Source organism: Saccharomyces eubayanus, chromosome IV (genome assembly GCF_001298625.1).
Source record: "Saccharomyces eubayanus strain FM1318 chromosome IV, whole genome shotgun sequence".
Lineage (NCBI taxonomy): Eukaryota > Fungi > Ascomycota > Saccharomycetes > Saccharomycetales > Saccharomycetaceae > Saccharomyces > Saccharomyces eubayanus.
Window position 1 is genome coordinate 335,427 of NC_030979.1, and position 19,112 is coordinate 354,538.

General features: G+C 40.2%; 9 protein-coding genes and 1 non-coding gene across 10 annotated transcripts; 5 read left to right on the plus strand and 5 right to left on the minus strand.

Annotated features, from left to right (window-relative positions):
* Positions 1 to 89: 89 nt before the first annotated feature.
* Positions 90 to 809, minus strand: RAD59 (Rad59p; the record flags this gene model as incomplete). Its single annotated transcript, XM_018364218.1, has 1 exon — positions 90 to 809. One exon carries the CDS (start codon positions 807 to 809, stop codon positions 90 to 92), a length of 720 nt encoding a protein of 239 aa, XP_018223019.1.
* Positions 810 to 1,521: 712 nt separating this feature from the next.
* Positions 1,522 to 6,894, plus strand: USO1 (Uso1p; the record flags this gene model as incomplete). The annotated part of the gene is made up of 1 exon (XM_018364219.1): positions 1,522 to 6,894. One exon carries the CDS (start codon positions 1,522 to 1,524, stop codon positions 6,892 to 6,894), a length of 5,373 nt encoding a protein of 1,790 aa, XP_018223020.1.
* A 443-nt stretch (positions 6,895 to 7,337) lies between these two features.
* DI49_1005 (uncharacterized protein) lies at positions 7,338 to 8,324 on the plus strand (the record flags this gene model as incomplete). The annotated part of the gene is made up of 1 exon (XM_018364220.1): positions 7,338 to 8,324. The coding sequence occupies one exon, from the start codon at positions 7,338 to 7,340 to the stop codon at positions 8,322 to 8,324; it is 987 nt and encodes a 328-aa protein (XP_018223021.1).
* Positions 8,325 to 8,789: 465 nt separating this feature from the next.
* MBP1 (transcription factor MBP1) lies at positions 8,790 to 11,297 on the plus strand (the record flags this gene model as incomplete). The annotated part of the gene is made up of 1 exon (XM_018364221.1): positions 8,790 to 11,297. The coding sequence occupies one exon, from the start codon at positions 8,790 to 8,792 to the stop codon at positions 11,295 to 11,297; it is 2,508 nt and encodes an 835-aa protein (XP_018223022.1).
* Positions 11,298 to 11,623: 326 nt separating this feature from the next.
* Positions 11,624 to 12,709, minus strand: PSA1 (mannose-1-phosphate guanylyltransferase; the record flags this gene model as incomplete). Its single annotated transcript, XM_018364222.1, has 1 exon — positions 11,624 to 12,709. One exon carries the CDS (start codon positions 12,707 to 12,709, stop codon positions 11,624 to 11,626), a length of 1,086 nt encoding a protein of 361 aa, XP_018223023.1.
* A 919-nt stretch (positions 12,710 to 13,628) lies between these two features.
* Positions 13,629 to 13,723, plus strand: DI49_1008. The gene is made up of 2 exons: positions 13,629 to 13,666; positions 13,687 to 13,723. It is a non-coding gene; the product is annotated as a tRNA-Lys (tRNA).
* A 176-nt stretch (positions 13,724 to 13,899) lies between these two features.
* Positions 13,900 to 15,369, minus strand: MCH1 (Mch1p; the record flags this gene model as incomplete). The annotated part of the gene is made up of 1 exon (XM_018364223.1): positions 13,900 to 15,369. The coding sequence occupies one exon, from the start codon at positions 15,367 to 15,369 to the stop codon at positions 13,900 to 13,902; it is 1,470 nt and encodes a 489-aa protein (XP_018223024.1).
* A 450-nt stretch (positions 15,370 to 15,819) lies between these two features.
* On the minus strand, positions 15,820 to 16,374 carry PBP4 (Pbp4p; the record flags this gene model as incomplete). The annotated part of the gene is made up of 1 exon (XM_018364224.1): positions 15,820 to 16,374. One exon carries the CDS (start codon positions 16,372 to 16,374, stop codon positions 15,820 to 15,822), a length of 555 nt encoding a protein of 184 aa, XP_018223025.1.
* A 422-nt stretch (positions 16,375 to 16,796) lies between these two features.
* Positions 16,797 to 17,705, minus strand: SLC1 (1-acylglycerol-3-phosphate O-acyltransferase SLC1; the record flags this gene model as incomplete). Its single annotated transcript, XM_018364225.1, has 1 exon — positions 16,797 to 17,705. One exon carries the CDS (start codon positions 17,703 to 17,705, stop codon positions 16,797 to 16,799), a length of 909 nt encoding a protein of 302 aa, XP_018223026.1.
* A 355-nt stretch (positions 17,706 to 18,060) lies between these two features.
* On the plus strand, positions 18,061 to 18,894 carry LHP1 (tRNA maturation protein LHP1; the record flags this gene model as incomplete). The annotated part of the gene is made up of 1 exon (XM_018364226.1): positions 18,061 to 18,894. One exon carries the CDS (start codon positions 18,061 to 18,063, stop codon positions 18,892 to 18,894), a length of 834 nt encoding a protein of 277 aa, XP_018223027.1.
* Between the last annotated feature and the right edge of the window lie 218 nt (positions 18,895 to 19,112).

A 19,112-nucleotide genomic window follows, 5' to 3' on the forward strand; every position in this document is an offset into this window, starting at 1 on the left:
ACTACTTTCTAAGTTGAAAATCGATGCATATGTGTGAAAATCGTTGGTTTTATCGGGCAGCTAAGTTTGATTCTTTTATTATTTTTTTTTTACTTATTTCCTATTGATGGTTTGGTATCCTCCAACTTGATCAGAGCCGGCTTGCTATTGCTTATCGGTCTCAAGTTAAAACTGTTGTTAGTTTCTTTTTTAATTTTTTTCGAACCATATAAACCATCGACATAGTAGTTGTTTGTAATCTTGGTCTCATAATCGAGTATAATTTTTTCAAAGCTCAACAAGGCCTTCTTTAGCGCATCGCCAACGGCTTCCTTCTTCGACCTATTATAACATTCACCTTTCGAAGCCAAAGTGATTCTACCGAGCCCACCACACTGCGTATTTGTGCCATCCTTAAGAGTAATCTTTACCTGAGCTTCCGCCACCACCGTGTACTTCACGTCATCTGTATCGGTGTTATCATCATTATTTACTGCAGTAAAGGGCTGGCATTCACGGGCCTCGACGTCTATAACGTCCATTTGCCAGCCATCATACCCGAAGGTCTCGTTGGCGAACTGTATGAGAACGTGACCCGCTATTAGCTTAGACAAATTGTGCTTCCCGTATCTATTACTGTGATAAATGTTGTAAGTGTACCTTTCAATCTTAGACTGCAACAGTCCTATTCTCTGCACCGACCAAGCACTAGCGGGCCTGCCATTCCAATCCTCGACGGTCTGGAAATCCTTGATATCCAAGCCCGCAGCTGTGCCGTACACAGTCGAATCATATGATATGGTTGAACTAGACTTCGCGTGCACCGTCATTATATACCACGTTGATGTAGCAGAATACTCCTCCCCTCTACTTAACTTTTCCCATGAACACACCCACAGAACTGACACCAAATTTCCTCGATGATGTACTTATCCCTCCTTCCCGTTGCTGTTTCCTTTGATATCTGCTCTTGCCAAACTGTGGCTTTCTTTGATTAGACTAGCCCGGTTCATTAGAGAGCACGTGATGTGATTTCGACCGGGGAATGAGAGGGCCTGGCACAGTGTAGGGGTGACGAGAGCGTCCCCATCAACTGAAATGGTGAGATACTATTCAAGACTTACATATACCTAACAATTACATACCAAGAAGGGGTTACACAGGCGTATATATGCTACACAAATGTGCGATGCCGGTCAGCTGGTCTTTCTCTGTGACAACACGTGTGAGAATAAACATTTGTACCCCCACCCTATCTAATGCTTTCACAATAAATTGGTCCTCAGCGGCTGTCATACAAGCCCATTGTGCAATCTTGATATCTTTTGCTTCGAGTTTCGTTTAGGTGCGTAGATCTTCCCATGTTTCTTAGTAGTAACTATTAACAGAAAGCCCAACGCGCACGATTTTTCTGAAAAAAGTATTACACGTATTGCATATAGACAGGGTTCAAACATCGCAAAGGGAAATAGTCGAGAATAGGCAACAATTCTTGTCTACGAGTCCAAGTGATTAGGATTTATAAGAGCACTCCAGTCGAGAATGGACCTTATCCAGGGGCTGATACAGCAGCCAAAAGTCCAATCCGCGGACGAAACCATTCCAACACTGTGTGATCGGGTCGAAAACTCCACTTTGATCAATGATAGAAGGTCCGCTGTGCTTGGGTTGAAGGCGTTTAGTCGTCAGTATAGAGAATCTGTGATTGCATCAGGGTTGAAACCGTTGCTCAACACTTTGAAGCGTGATTATATGGACGAAGATTCAGTGAAGGCGATCTTAGAGACAATTTTAATTCTTTTCATTCGAGGCGATGGTCATGATGATCTAACTAGAGGATGGATTTCTCAACAATCGCGGCTGCAAAATGGGAAGTATCCTTCACCATTGGTGATGAAACAAGAAAAGGAACAGGTAGACCAATTCTCGCTATGGATCGCTGATGCCTTGACACAATCCGAAGATTTAATTCATTTACTTGTTGAATTTTGGGAAATTGACAATTTCCATATCAGATTGTATACAATTCAATTGTTAGAGGCCATGATGGCCACAAGGCCGTTGAAGGCGAGAAGTGCCTTGATTTCGTTACCAACAAGTATTTCTACTATGGTTTCACTGTTAGATGACATGCACGAACCCATTAGAGATGAAGCTATTTTATTATTGATGGCGGTGGTCAACGATTCCCCCCATGTTCAAAAATTAGTTGCTTTTGAGAATATTTTCGAAAGATTGTTTTCCATCATCGAAGAGGAAGGTGGATTAAGAGGCTCCCTTGTTGTCAATGATTGTTTGTCTTTGATTAATAACATCCTCAAATACAACACCTCAAACCAAACTCTATTCCTGGAAACCGGCAATTTGCCAAAACTGGCACACTTATTGAGTGAACCAATATCTCAAGATGAAGGCTTTTTCTGGAATGACCAAAGAATAATAAATATAAACACGGCTTTGGATATTGTCAGTTTAACAGTGGAACCGGGAAACACTGTCACCTCTCAACACCAGAACGTCTTATTCGATTCAAGCGTCTTGATGGTTGTATTGCGTCTGGCATTTTTTCACAACATCCCCAAAAGGGTTAGACCTATTGCGCTCTTAACCGCTGCAAACATGATCAGAAGTAACGAATATGCGCAGTTGGAATTTAGCAAAATTGACGTTCCTTATTTTGATCCTTCATTACCAACAAACGCTACCGCAAATGACGGCCCAGTTAAATTAGTTCCTGTGATAGATATTTTGATCAATTGGATGCTTTATGCTAATTCTGTTCATACATTCGATACAAGGGTTGCGTGTTCTAGATTATTAAAGGCTTATCTTATGGACAGTTTCGACATTCAGAAAGATTTCTTATCACATCAAGAGCAATTGTATAACCAACCTTCAACAACAAATAGCCACGGTGCTAAAGAGAACGATATTTCTGAAAACGTTGATGAAGAAGAAAGTGCAAATGAAGAGAACATATCAGACACTAAGGGTGTGAGCCTTCTCAAGGCAAACTTATTTGAAGTTTTACTAAATTATGATACAGAATTGAATTTAAACCCTTTTAAATTGTTTTTCACAACTGATATTTTCATGTTTCTATTCCAACAGGAACACAAATCGAGTGAAGAACTACGTGAAATTACAAGAAACGTTACTACCGGTAATAATCTTGACGACGAAGAACCCTTAAAGGCTATTCAAACAATAAGTGAACTATTGACTACTTCCCTTACTGCTGCTGACATCAGAATTCCCATCTCTTATTTGACTTTCTTGATATATTGGCTATTTGGTGATTTTAAGGCTACCAATGATTTTCTGTCAGATAAATCGGTAATCAAGTCCTTGCTCTCCTTTTCTTACCAAATCCAGGATGAAGATATCACGATTAAATGTCTTGTAACAATGTTACTGGGTGTTGGCTACGAGTTTTCATCCAAAGAATCTCCATTTCCAAGAAAAGAATACTTCGAATTCATTACTAAAAGTTTAGGAAAAGACAATTATGCTTCCCGCATCAAACAATTTAAAAAGGATTCTTTTTTCTCAGAAATTGACCAAAACGAAGATAGTATACTGACTCCGGAGCTTGATGAAACTGGTTTGCCCAGAGTGTATTTCAGTACTTATTTCATACATTTATTCAATGAAAACATGTATAGAATCAGAACCGCATTGTCACACAACCCAGACGAGGAACCAATCAGTAAAATTTCATTTGAAGAAGTTGAGGAGCTACAAAATCAATGCGCAAAACTGAAAAGTGAACTAGGATCCTTGCAAGCTGAAACCAAGACCACGAATGAGGATCTCACTGAAAAATTGGAGACTTTATCTAAAGAACATGAAGAATTAATAGAAAAATACCAATCACTAACCTCTTCACATGTGTCATTGAAAGAAAACGTTTCTGGTTTAGAAATTGAACTAAAAAGTATTACGGAATCCTTAAATGAAATGACCAATTCAAGAGATGCACTCGAAACGAAGGATAAAGAGAATTATTTTGCCTTACAAGAGTACAAAGGCATGATTCACAAACAGGAGGAGGCCATTAGAATTTTGGAAAAGGAACTTGAAACCATTTCTTCTCAAAAGAAGAAAGCAGAAGATGGTATAAACAAAATGGGTAAAGACTTATTCGCTTTAAGCAGAGAGAAACAAGCGGTGGAGGAAAAACAGAGAAGCCTACAAAAGGAAAAGGATAAAAGTGATAGTGATCATCAAAAAGAGAATAAACTGCTAAAAGATGAGATTACTAGAAAAATAACTGAAATAAAGACACTAAATGAAAACCTAGTAAAAACAAAAACCCAGTACAGTGCTTTGTCAGAAGAAAAGGAACAAACTTCGAAAGAACTTGTCGAGTACAAATCGCGGTTCCAAAGTCATGATAATCTGGTTACAAAACTAACAGAAAAGCTTAAATCTCTAGCGAATAATTATAGGGACTTGCAAGCCAAGCATGAATTACTAATGAAATCCACAGAAGAAACCAAGAGTGAAAGTAACACGCAACTATCCAACCTGCAGGACGAATATGATTCTTTATCACGGGAAAAGGAAAATTTTCAAACTGAAAAAGATCATCTTACAGATGATATTAAAGAATTAAAAGAAACCATTTCCAGATTAGAACACAAAAACGAAGAAACTATCTCAAAGTACAATTCTGAAAAGGATGAGTATGAGTCACAAATTAACCAGTTGAGAGAACAGTTGAAAAGCGCAACTACCACACAGGATGACAATGTGAATAAAATTTCTGAGTTATCTAAAGATATTAAAAACTTGGAAACGACACTGGAAACTTGCGAAAATTCTAAACATGATCTCCAAACAAAACTTGAAGCTTCAGAAAAGACTTTGGCGGAAATGCACGAAAACGAGGAGCACTTAAAGGAAGAGAAAAATCAACTGGAAAAAGAGGTCGCTAATACCAAGAAACAACTCAATACTTTGCGTGGCAATTTTGAGTCATTAGAAAGCGAACACAAAGATTCGATATCTCAAGTGAGAGAGTATGAGAAACAAATCACTGACAAAGAAAAGGAATATAATAAAAATATTTCAAAACTGAACGACGAGATCAGGGCTATTCAACAAGAAAATGAAGCACTATGCCAAAACAACGACAATTTAAAGAACGAAATTGAAGAAGTTAAACAAACCTTGGAAGAACAGTTAAACTTGAAAGAGTCCAGGATGGAAGCTTTAAATTTTCAAATACAAGATCTCAAAGTAAAGAACCAATCTAGTGAAGCCGAGTTATCGGAGTCGGTGAAGAATAAGGAAATTGAAACAGAAAAGATGATAGAATTACAAAAAGAATGTAACTCCAGAAAAGAGAAAATTAGTGAATTAGAAGAGAAACTGAAAACTTTAGAAGTAAGAAATTCTCATAATTTAGAACTGCTAAAAGAATCAGAAGAGGCTGAAAATGAATTAAAAGAGGCTAAAAAGGAATTGGAAATTAGAACAAACGAGGTAAAAAATCAATCAGAGAAAATCGCGAATTTAGACAAGCTCAACGAGAAAACAGGAGCTGAGCTATGTCGGTTGAAAAAGACATTTACTGATGAAAAAAGAAACTTAGAAGAGCAGTTGGGGAAACTAAGAAACGAAATAAAAATCAAAAGCCAAGCATTCGAAAAGGAAAGAAAGTTACTCAATGAGGGTTCATCAACAATTACCCAAGAATATTCTGAAAAGATCAACATGCTGGAAGACCAATTAAATAAAATGGAAAATGAGAGCGAATCAAAAACAAGACTAATTGATACAAGTAGGAGTGACCTGGAGAAAGCCACTTTGAGCCATGATGAAATTTTAGAAGAAAAGCGGAATGAGATTAATAAAATGAAAGATGAAATTCTCTCATACAAAGAAAAGATAAATGAAGCAAACACGAAACTACTATCAACGGAACAAGCACATGAAAATGGGTTAAATAGTTTGAAGGAACAACTTGAGGCTATTCAAGAATCTAAATCCGAGGTTGAAAGGAGATTGAAGGACATGGAGGAAGAATCTGCTCACCTCAAATCAGATTTAAAAAAATCAAAAGAAACTGCGAAAGACTTAAAAAGTGACATTGAAAACAATGAAAAAAGAATAGAACTTTTAGTAAAGAGTGGGAAGGAATCTGATGAGAAGTTTAAACAGTATAAAGAAATTAGTCAGGTAGACATTAAAGAGTTGCAAGATGAAAAGACTGATTTGGAATCTCAAATCGTAGAATTCAGAAAAAAAATCGAAGAGCTACAAGTGAAACTGAAAGACGAAGCAGAATCTAACAGTAAGATAGAGACCATACAGCAAGAGCTAACTAATGCTTATGAGAAAATAAGAGTTAATGAAGAAGAAAATGTATTATTAAACTCCAAACTGAAAAATTTAGAATGCAATTTAAGAGATAATCAAGACGAGATACAGAGCACTAAGGAAAAGAACGAATCATTGGATTCTTACTTGAAAGATCTGAAGCAGGAGTTGACTGACGCTCAACAAAAGGCTAAAGAATGCGAAGAAAAGAGTAAAACGGAAATTGAACAACTTCAAGCAGAAGCGTCTCGATCTCATGAAATTGCCAAACAACTTGAATTAAAATACAGTAACCTTGCAACGGAAGAGCAAACTTGGAAAAGAAATGAAGAAGCTATCAAAAAATCCACTGACTCTCAGAAAACTGAAATTGAAAAATTAGTTGAAGAGTTGGAGAGATTGAATTCAGAAAACGCACAGTTAAAAGAAGCGAATGAAGATCGCTCGGAAATTGATGACTTAATGCTTTTGGTTACCGATTTGGACGAAAAGAATACCAAATATCGCTCAAAGTTGGAAGACTTAGGTGTTGAGCTCAGCTCTGAAGATGATGACGAAGACGAAGACGATGAAGACGAAGAAGAATAGGCATGTCAGGCAGTGCGCGTAGATAGATCCTATAGATATAATCAGTTTAATTGTGTGACAATGTTGCGTTTTGTAATTATGCATGTATACACTACATCAACACCAACATAATACTTTTTCAGCCTTTAAACATTGCTCTTGCTAGATTTTATGTTTTGCCACAAAAGAAGTGCGACAAATGTAGAGCTTCAAATAAACAAAAGTGGGTGGTAATATAATGGAAATTCTTCTCGAGCCTGAGTCAGATTGCTACTCAAGCGCCTTTACTCTGTYGTTGCCACTACTATTTTTCCTCTCAAAATGACTTTGTAGTCACGTCCATAAGGCGCTTCGAGATATTGATAGCCGTGGGAAAAATAGTAAGGAGTGGTGCAGATCACGAGAGAGAATAAAAATATCAAAGTAGACAAAGGTGAGAATTGTCATCAAATAGCAGGATCGAAATGGAAAAGAGAAGCGTTGGTGTGAAAATACCAGATGCTCCTCCCACTTATATTAAATTAGATCAAAACGAAAAATTCTTATATATTACTAGCAAAACCAATTATGCGTCTTATCAGATAGCAGCTATAATCTCATACCCAGATATGGAAGATGTGCCAAATGTTAATTTAGAAAATGGAAAATTACCAAGTGAAGACAATAAACTAGCACTACTGCTGCACGGGAGCCAATCTCACAAGAGTGCAATTTATCAGACCTTATTAGCCAAGAGACTGGCCCAATCAGGATATTGGGTACTAAGAATCGATTTTAGAGGTCAAGGGGATTCGACTAATAACTACGACGCTGCCATTGGCAGGACGCTCGATCAAGATTTAGAAGATATGAGTGTTGTGTACCAAACAATGCTTGATAGATCTGTCAGGGAGCAGCTATACAAGACAGACACGATCTCACTGGGTGTGATCGTGGCACACTCTAGGGGGTCCCTTGCTATGTTCAAATTCTGCCTGAAATTGCTTTCAATGGAATACCCGTTGCCTTCTCACCTAATTAATTGTGCTGGAAGGTATGATGGAAAGGGACTTATTGAACGGTGCTCACGGCTACACCCGAATTGGGAAAAAGAAGGAGGGTTCTGGGCCAACGGTCCACGATATGGTGAATACAACAATTTTTGGATCCCATCAAGCGAAACTTATAGTATAGCCAACGTTTGCGTCCCGGACTTTGCCACAATACCGCCAACTTGCTCGGTAATGTCGTGCTATGGTACCTGCGACCACGTAGTGCCGCTTAGTGCGGCTTCAAACTATGCAAAACTGTTTGAGGGTAGACATACACTGAAGCTTATAGAGAATGCGGACCACAACTATTACGGCATTGAGGATGATCCAAACGAGCTAAACCTACCGACAAGAAGGGGCAGGGTCAACTACTCACCACTAGTTGCCGATTTAATCATGGAGTATCTGAACAATACATAGGTCATACAACTACATATTACTCTAGGATATTTTTGCGTTAAGCTTGGAACCGTTGGGATGCAGGATAACCCGCATTGTGCCTGAGGCTTTGCCATTAAACAACATGATGAGGTGATGCTTCTTGATAGAAAAGTGTCATCAGGCGAAACTAGGCCGCACCTGCCGTATGACAAATGCTAACTGGCCGTGGTAACCAACGTATTTGTTTTCTTTTTTGGCTTCTAGCTTTTTAGCCTCTATAGTTTCATTGGCATTGCTTTGTTTTTTATCCGATTAAATCAGCTCAATCAACAGATGAAAAAAATAAAAAAAGAAAACAAAATCAACACAGTTAGGCAGACCTTGAATCATCGAAAACGAAAACAAACTATCCATCATAGCACTAAACGACGTATCAATTGTGATCGGTTTGCAATTTGAGTTTTTTGACGTTCCGAGACATTAGGTAACCTCACAATTACAGACATGTCTAACCAAATATACTCAGCGAAATATTCGGGGGTTGATGTTTATGAATTTATTCATTCGACAGGGTCCATTATGAAAAGGAAAAAAGACGACTGGGTCAATGCCACACATATTCTGAAGGCGGCCAATTTTGCCAAGGCTAAAAGAACAAGAATATTAGAGAAGGAGGTGCTTAAGGAAACTCATGAAAAAGTTCAAGGCGGGTTTGGTAAATATCAGGGTACATGGGTTCCGCTAAATATAGCGAAACGGCTGGCTGAAAAATTCAGCGTATACGACCAATTGAAGCCACTATTTGATTTTACACAAACTGACGGTTCTGCTTCTCCACCTCCAGCCCCAAAACATCACCACGCCTCAAAAGTGGATAGAAAAAAGGCCATACGAAGTGTGAGTACTTCTGCGATTATGGAAACAAAGAGAAGCAGTAAGAAAAGTGAAGACAACCAGTTTCAAAATAGTAAAATACTGGGAAATCCTACAGCTGTACCAAGGAAAAGAGGTAGGCCGGTTGGTTCTACGAGAGGAGGCAAAAGAAAGTTAGGAGTTGGTTTACAACGCTCTCAAAGTGATATGGGATTCCCTAGACCAGCCATACCGAACTCTTCAATATCGACGATGCAATTACCCTCTATTAGATCTACAGTTGGACCACAATCACCAACGCTAAGTATCCTTGAAGAAGAAAGACAAGACTCTCGACAACAACAACAACAGCCAAACAATTCGGCCCAGTTTAAAGAAATTGATCTTGAAGATGGCTTGTCCAGCGACGTGGAGCCCCCTCAACAGTTTCAACAGAATTATAGCCATGGAACTAGTTTTGCACCTCAACAACAATCCTCCTTGATACAAACTCAGCAAGCAGAATCAATAGCTACCTCCGTATCATCATCTCCTTCTTTACCTACCTCGCCGGGCGATTTTGCTGACAGTAATCCATTCGAAGAGCGCTTCGCCGGTGGTGGCACATCTCCGATTATTTCCATGATTCCACGGTATTCTGCAACTTCAAGACCTCAAACTTCAGACATCAATGATAAAGTCAACAAGTACCTTTCAAAATTGGTCGATTACTTTATTTCGAATGAAATGAAATCAAACAAATCTGTACCGCAAGTGTTATTGCGTCCACCTCCGCATAGTGCTCCTTATATCGATGCCCCCATCGACCCTGAATTGCACACTGCATTCCACTGGGCATGTTCCATGGGGAATCTGCCTATCGCCGAGGCATTATACGAAGCGGGAACTAGTATTAGATCGACCAATTCTCAAGGTCAAACTCCTTTGATGAGAAGTTCATTATTCCATAATTCGTATACTAGGAGGACGTTCCCCAGAATTTTCCAATTGCTACATGAAACTGTATTTGACGTGGATTCTCAATCTCAAACGGTAATTCATCATATTGTAAAAAGGAAGTCAACTACACCTTCCGCAGTTTATTATCTTGATGTTGTGCTATCTAAAATCAAGAATTTCTTCCCACAGTATAGAATCGAACTGCTACTGAATACACAGGATAAAAACGGCGACGCCGCATTGCATATTGCGTCTAAGAATGGAGATATTGTTTTCTTCAACACATTGGTGAAGATGGGTGCATTGACCACAATTTCCAATAAGGAAGGATTAACACCAAACGAAATAATGAACCAACAATACGAGCAAATGATGATACAAAATGGCACGAACCCACACTCCAGTTCTTTAAACACGGACTTGAACCTGCACGTTAATACACAGAATAGTGATATGAAAAACGATGTTAATTCAATGGTGATCATGTCCCCGATATCCCCATCGGATTACATAACGTATCCGTCTCAAATTGCTACAAATATATCAAAGAACATTCCCAATGTGGTGAATTCCATGAAACAAATGGCCAGCATATATAATGATCTCCATGAAGAACACGATAACGAACTGAAGAATCTACAGAGAACGCTGAAAAGTATATCAAAGACGAGGATACAAGTACATTTAAAGACACTAGAGGTTTTGAAGGATAGTAGCAGAGACGATAACGACGGGGAAATACCGAAGGGGAATGCGGACTTCGAGACTCTAACTTATTTACAACAGCGTAATGTTGAAGAAATTAAAAAAAAGCTTATAAGGTATAAAAAGATGATTAAACAGAAACTAGAATACAGACAAACAGTCTTGTTAAATGGGTTGATAGAGGACGAATCTCATACCATCGCGAACAGTGCAGACGGTGACGAGAGTAATCTCCTGGAAAAGCTGGAGCTAGCTCAGAAACTAACACTTTTACAATTTCAAAGGAGGAAACGATTGAGGAGTTTAATGGAGAAATTTGAAGACAATTCCAAGATTCATAAGTATAGACGGATTATCAGGGAGGGGACGGAGATGGATATCGGAGAAGTGGACGGTTCGTTGGATGTAATACTACAGACATTGATAGTCAATAATAATAAAAACAAGGGCACAGACCCGAGTACCACGAACACGAACGCGAACGACCGTGCATAGAAGCACGACGCAATTCATATGTATCAGTATATCGGAAATGAATAAAACAATGAGATAATATTTATTAACTTCTTTTACGTAAGTAAAAAGCTACATAAGGATCAACCTTTTTTTTTTTTATATTTTTTTTTTTTTGTTTTGTATTTTCCAATTACAAACATTAAAGACATGACAATAAGCGATGCTTACATCGAGTATTCTTTTTCTTCTTCTTCTTATAAAGGATTAGGCGTGGATGGGGGAAGGGGTCGGTTAAAAATAAAAATTAACAAACAAAAAACAGTTGAGTGATATAAATTACATTCATTACAGTTCGTTTAGCTAACTCACATAATAATAGCTTCCATTGGAACGTTATCGGAGATAGACTTGTGAGGTAAGACTTTACCACCGTTGATGTAGATTTCGTCTTTGACTTCAACGTCATCACCCAAGACAGTGTCACCTTCCAAACGACACCATTGGCCAACAGTGGAGTTCCAACCAACGATGGAGGACTTGACCAAAGCATGGTTCTTGATGGTGGAGTTGCACAAGACAACGGATCTGGTGATTCTGACACCGTCACCGATGGTGACGTTAGGACCAATGACCACGTCTGGGCCGATCTTGGCAGTGGAGGAGATGGTGGCGGTTGGGTCGATCAAGGCGTTGCCGACGATGTTGGAGCCGGTGGCCAACTTCTCTGGTTGTCTCTTGGCCAAGGAGTTCAAGTAAAGAACGGACCCTGACAAGAAATCCTTTGGTTGACCGACATCCATCCAGAAACCTTCCAAGTCGAAAGAGTACAATTGTTTTTCTTCGACCAAGATAGGGAAAGTTTCCTTTTCAATAGAGGTTGGTTTCATTTCGATCAAGTCAATGACTTCTGGGTTTAGAATGTACAGACCGGCGTTAATTCTGTTACCAACGAACTCCTTTGGCTTTTCGACGAATCTGTCGATAAGGTTTGGAGTGGCTATGTCATGGACAATGACACCGTATTTGGAAGGTTCGTCGACCTTGGTGGCAACGATGGTACCTTTACCACCGTGGGCCTTGTGGAAGTCTGCTAGTTCTTGGAATGGGTATTCACAGATGACGTCGGAGTTCAAGACGAAGAATGGAGAGTTGTCCTTCTTCAAGACTTCTTCAGCCAACTTCAATGGACCGGCAGTGCCTAATGGTTCAGTTTCCACGGAGAAAGTAATGTTAACACCGTATTCAGCTTCGTACTTCTTCAAAGTCTCGACCATGACCTCTGGTCTGTAGTTAACGGCAAGCACAATATCTGTGACACCAGCGTTGGCCAAGGCTTCGATTTGGTGCAGAATCATTGGTCTGTTACCGAACTCAACCAAAGGCTTTGGAACGGTCAAAGTCAAAGGTCTCAATCTGGTACCGTAACCACCGACTAAAATTAAACCTTTCATTTTTGATTATGTATGTACTATTTGTTGTTGTGTCTTGTCTTGTGCTGATAATATCTTGTTTGTATATTTAACAAAATATTTTATTTTAGCAGAAGAAGAAAATTAGCGAATGTAGAGTAGTTTGCACGTCTGATGAACGATTTCAAAGTCAAAGACCTGAGAACAAGAATAAGAAGAAACAAAGCAACAACCACAAGACTGAAGAAAAATAAAGAAGACAACAATACCAAAGTTTCGACAACAATGCGAAACCTCTGCTATATATATGTTAACAAGAATGCCAGGTCGGCGAGAAAAAAGAAAACACAACGCGAGAGAGCACCAGCTTGCTGATTACCGGTCGGGCTGTGGGTTCTGTGTCTGCTCTCGTGTGTTTTTTGTTTATTTGTTTGTTAATTGCTGCGCTGTTCAGATCGAAAAAAAAAAAAAAAACAAAAAAACAAAAAACGACGACAAAAGCAAAAAAGTTTTTCCAGCATTTGAGATAAAAATAAACGTGGCAACCAAAGAAGGTCCCAGCTGGCCAGCGACACCGCGGCCGTTTCTTTTTGGCGTTATATTTTTCGCGTTTGGCGGCCGCGTCTTTTCTTTTTATGCGTTTTGTGTTGCGTTCGCGTTGCTTTTTTTGTTTTAGTTTGTTTCAGTGTGACGTGGTGTGGACGGTTCAGGCGGAAATGGGGTTACGGTAAGTTAAGCCAAGCCAAGCCAAGCCCAGGAGAGTCAGCGTGGGCCGACTTAGTATGCGCGGAACAGGGTCCTAAACTGCCCAGCACGCGGATTCGAGTTTCGAGTTTCGAGCGGTCTGCGGGTTCGACTGTGCTGGGATCGCCGGCTCGAGCAGTTAGTGTTGCAGCCATGGAGGAGGAGGGGGGTGCTGGTTATGTAGGCCTGTGTTTGGATTGTTTCTCTGAAGAACTCATCCTTGTTAGCTCAGTTGGTAGAGCGTTCGGCTTTTAAGCAATTTGCTTAGGCAAGGATACCGAAATGTCAGGGGTTCGAGCCCCCTATGAGGAGTTCTTTCTTTTTTACTTTTTTACTTTTCTACAATTATTTAAAATGTAATGGTTACCGGGAGGACTTCAGCGGCAAGCTGAGCAGGGTAAAAAAAAACAAAAGTGCAATTGATTGACATTATGTATGTACGTATATATGAGCTATGAATTTTGATAGTGGATATAACGGCTTTTCACTCATACCCTTAGATTTTTACGTTTCAACTTCCAGAATACCACTGACGAAAGGACGATGGATGCAACGAATGCAATGCTGCTATACTTGTAGACAACCGAGATGCATGCCGACCCCCGCAGGTCTCCGGCGTTGTCTGTACAGCCGGAATCGTACACTTTCGCATACAGCATGCAGAATATCGTAGAGCCCACCGCGGGTGCAATGAGCAGGCTGCCGTAGACGGTCCCGAACGAGCGCTCGCCCCATACTAACAACACCAATGTCGGATAGACGGTGAACAGCCCACCGTAGATGATTCCGACCAGCGATCCTGTGGGCACTAACCCCCAGGACGACACCGTCTTCGAGGAGACCAGTTTGAACAAGGTCAACTGCGCGCAGAGCCCGAGGGACAGCAGCGTTAGCAGGATCCATTTGATGGATATTCTTTTCTTGGCGAGGAAATCTGCCACTATGCCCGTGAGTAGTCTTGCAAAAGTGGAGGAGAGCGCATAAGTGGACAGTAACTTCGTGGACAAGGCGGGCGCATCGACTTGGACCAGCAGGTTGGTTAGAGATCCCATGTTGGCAATGAACATCTCCAATGGCCCCAAGGATAGTAGAATCGACAGCGCCAGAATGTACGTCACAGGGTCGCTGAAAATTCTTAGTACTGTTTGCGCGAACTTGTCTTGGGTGTGGCTGTCTTGTTCCAATAACGGCAACTGCTCGGCATCAGTCTGGTCATCCAGCCGTTTCTGGTTATCCTGTTCTTCGTTGAAATGCAATAGCGACACCACACTGGTGGCTATCCATGCAAGTAACCCGATAATAACGTAAACCCATGCAAACGTTTGGAATACCCTCCCCAGGTTCAGGTCGTTAGCGGACGATGAAGAAGATTGTGCTCTATAGGACCAGAACCACGGGACCCTTAATAACTGAGACCCCACTACTGAAGATATCCCGTAGCACGTGGTGGGCAGACTAATGGATAATAGCTTCGTGTGAGGGTACAGCTTCGTGCACGTCAACAGTGCGCTGAAGTACAAGGCACTTGTCGATATACCTATGACGGCGAAACACAATATTGACAGATTGAACGATGAGTCACTATTCCCCTCAAGGGATAATTCCGGATGATTAAAGACATAAGCCAGGTACGAATAGCTGGGTATAAACCCGATGATGGAAAGCAGACTCAAAGTGATGGGGCCGTGAGAATCGGCAATCATCCCGAGGATCGGCGGTGTCAGGTACATCCCCAAGTTAGTCATACTGGCGATGGTATTGATTTGCCACGAAGAGTAATTCAAATGGTTTTGCCATGGCTGAGAATAAAGCGATATCAAAGTGATRAAGCCGGCCGAGACTGCAGATAATAGTGAGAAGATGTATGCAATACGGTGTGACGATTTGAGGGATAGAACATGGGGTAACAATAAGCGCGTATGATACGACAGGCAATGCTCTACCTTTGATAGAGCCATAGTCGGGGTGTTTGGAAAAACTTTTGTTGGTGTAGGAATGATATCAAAGAGGAGTACTCTCCGTAAAAGTACCGGTGTAGCCTTTTATAGTTCGGCTGTCTCTCCTCCTGTTATCTTTTATAATATCTACACTTTTACTTTTTTTCTTGTAGGGCAAAAGAAACACTGGGATTAATTTCCGGAATGATGTAAAGCCGCTAACATTTGGAAAGGCAAAGTCAAATAAACCATCAAGCGGGAAAATGAAGCAAAACAAGGCGTTTTTACATGGTATGCATCTTTGGACGTTATAGATTATAGATTTTATTGGCGTCGAGAAATACATATATATATATATATATATATATATTTCCTCCTTTTCGTTTTCTTTTTCGTGTTATTTAAATAATACTTTAGTTTTTTGCTTGACTTCTTCTTATACTCACCGAAGGTCAACGACTAGCTTTCTCATTAATTCTTCAAAATTTTAGCAATGTCAGTCAAACAGCCGTACTTTTTGTTTTTATTTTTGCTGTTTGATACAGTGCCCCAGTCGGTGGCCGTAGAAACCCTCCCGCTTGCAGTTTCAGACAGTACTTGTTTATAAGTCTTGACTGAATGACTCATTTCGCCTGTGGTGTAGTCTTGAAACAGTTTGTGCATGTAAGACCTGACTTCATCTCTGTTATAGGGTTGTTTATTGGCTCTTTTGAATTTCTTATTCGTGGACGATCCATTAACGCTGGAACTTCCCTTAGTGTTAGTCGACGGCGTGGTGGATACAGTGGCTTTAGTCTTTCCGTTACCTGGCTGTGGTGACGAGGAATCATCTCTTCGTGGCTGCTGCTGCTGCTGCTGCTTTGGAAGGGCTTTGGCAGCAGCTTGCGCCCAGCCTGTCAATTTAGGTTTTTGGGGAAGAGCAGTAGGTGGGCTATTTGAATTTGAATTTGAAGTGGACAAAGTAGTCTTTAAAGCTGGGGTAGCTTTACCATTTACATTAGTGGTCGAAGTTGTTGTCATTTTCATATCAGATCAAACGCGGAATCGTATGTATGGTAAAATGAAATCAAAATAATAGAATTGATATAAATACAGAAACAAATTGTAACAGATATTAATAAAACAATTAATTGGGGGGAGGTGGGAAAATATAAAAAAAGGAATTAAAAAAAAAAGGACAGTAAAGTATGCACAGGATTATTTAGTTATTTTTCTTTATATCTCTCATTCTATTCCAATTAGAACCATAACCTTCGCACATGTTCACATTTATACATTTTCACTAAAATTGATTTTAATTTTTCCAAAAAATAATATCTCTTCATGGATCACTTCGCACGCAGTAGCATATTAAGTATAGTACTGAGATCTATTATTCATACAGTCATTTGTGTTTTGAGAAATAAATACACCTTTTTAGTCTATATATGTTCCTAAAACTATGTGGCTCAATGCATCTTCTTCATGGAAGACCCTTCGTGATGGACACTAACGTCTTCGTTCATGTCATCAGAAGGCACGGACCCATTCTTTATAGCAGCCTTTCTTTTTTCTTGTTGAAGAGTAGCATACTTGAGAGCCTCTGGCGGTAAGGTGGTATCGTTGATAGCTGGAGAGTAACCGATTTCCTTCAATGTATCAAGCATACGGGTTCTAATCTGTTCGGAAAACTCGCCGACTTTATCCTTGGTCAAATTCTCAGTAGAAACGGGTTCCAAGATTTTAACGATCATACAACCTCTGTTGAAGACCCCATATTTAGGATTAGTCAAAGTACTGGTGTTAGAAACAACCACTGGGACAATGGGGATATGTCCCTGTTGCGCCAAATGGAAGGCACCCTTCTTAAAGGGCAACATTGTCAAATCAGTTGTATAAGATCTGGTACCTTCAGGGAAAACCCATAGGGCACGTTTGTTTTTCTTAACGTTTTCCAACCCTCTATTCAAAGTCTCCACGGCTTGCTGCCTACAGGACCTGTCTAAGAAATAAGTACCACTCAAAGTCATGAACCAACCCAAAAATGGGAGGTATTTCATCGACTTCTTGGCAGTAACCGTACAACCAGGTGGGAAGATCCTACCCAACATAAAGATATCTAAAGTGGATTGATGGTTGGAAATCATGATATAAGGCTTCTTAAGCAGATTCTCCTCGCCTGTGACCTTAACGTCAAGGCCGAGCACCAGTTTCATGGCATAGTAAAAGGAACGGGCAGTCGTCCACTGCGCCAAATGCTGCTTACCGATTAACGTGCAAAAGATAGAGGCCACTACACCATAAAGACCGCAGCCTGAAAGCACCAGTACGGCCAACACGGTTCTCAAGTAGTACAAGATCTTGCCCAACACACTCATTGTTTTTCTGCTCTAGCCGTTCAGAAGGGCATCATCATTAACACCACACCCTCCACCAACCTTTATTTCTATTCCCACTTTTCCTATATAGCCCTCTAGCATCATACCATAGGCTCAACAGAACAAAAAACAGTACGGTGAATATCATTGTCCACGAATCGCAACCCGCGACTGTGAAAAATTTTTCGTTTTCGCCCCAGTATACCGTTCAGCCAAACCTCATCGCAAAATCTCAAAAATGCGAATTATAATCAGATCAAACACTGCATCCCATCTCGTAACAAGGGGTTTTTTTTTTGAGTGTTGAATTCTGATTGCTTCTGTTGGGGGTTGAAATAGCATCGAAGGAAAAGCAATGTCTGAACAACCACAACAAGAACAACCGGAGGGACCACAATCGAGACGCAATTCATTCGCCGTAATTGAATTTACACCAGAAGTCTTGGACCAATGTTTGAAGCAAGTGGAATTCTACTTCTCAGAGTTTAACTTCCCTTACGACAGGTTCTTACGTACTACTGCGGAGAAAAACGATGGCTGGGTTCCCATCAGTACCATTGCCACATTCAACCGTATGAAGAAATATAGACCAGTGGATAAAGTGATCGAAGTACTACGCAGTTCCGAGATCTTGGAGGTTTCTGCTGACGGAGAAAACGTAAAGAGGCGTGTTCCATTGGATTTGACTGCTGCTAGGAATGCAAGAATCGAGCAAAACCAAAGAACTTTGGCTGTGATGAATTTGCCACATGAAGACGTTGAAGCTTCACAGATTCCTGAGTTACAAGAAAACCTGGAAACGTTTTTCCAGAAACTGGGCGAAATCAACCAAGTGCGTTTGAGAAGAGATCACAAGAACAAAAAATTCAACGGTACGGTTTTGGTGGAGTTCAAAACAATCCCAGAATGTGAAACTTTTTTGAAATCATACTCCAACGACGATGAGTCAAACGAAATCTTGTCATATGAAGGTAAGAAACTAAGTGTTTTGACCAAGAAACAGTTTGACCTGCAAAGAGAAGCTTCCAAATCTAAAAACTTCAGCGGTAGATCAAGATCGTTCAACAGTCATAGAAAGAAAAACTTGCCCAAATTCTCCAAGAACAAGAAGAAGGATGACGACAAGGACGACAAGGAGGACTCTTCCGCCATCGCCGATGAAGAGGAAGATCATAACGAGAAATCCTAATCTTTGTGTTGTCTCTGAAGCATCATATCCCATTATCATAGCATATTTAGATTATATGTTTCTACATATGTACTAAATAGAAACACGAATATGAATTACAACTAATACTATATTATTATACCACATTATTTTTTTTCAATTATAAATATAAAGTTACATTACTTTGGAAGGAGGGAGGGCGAATTGAAAACGGCCCAACAAGTGAGCAAAAACAGAAA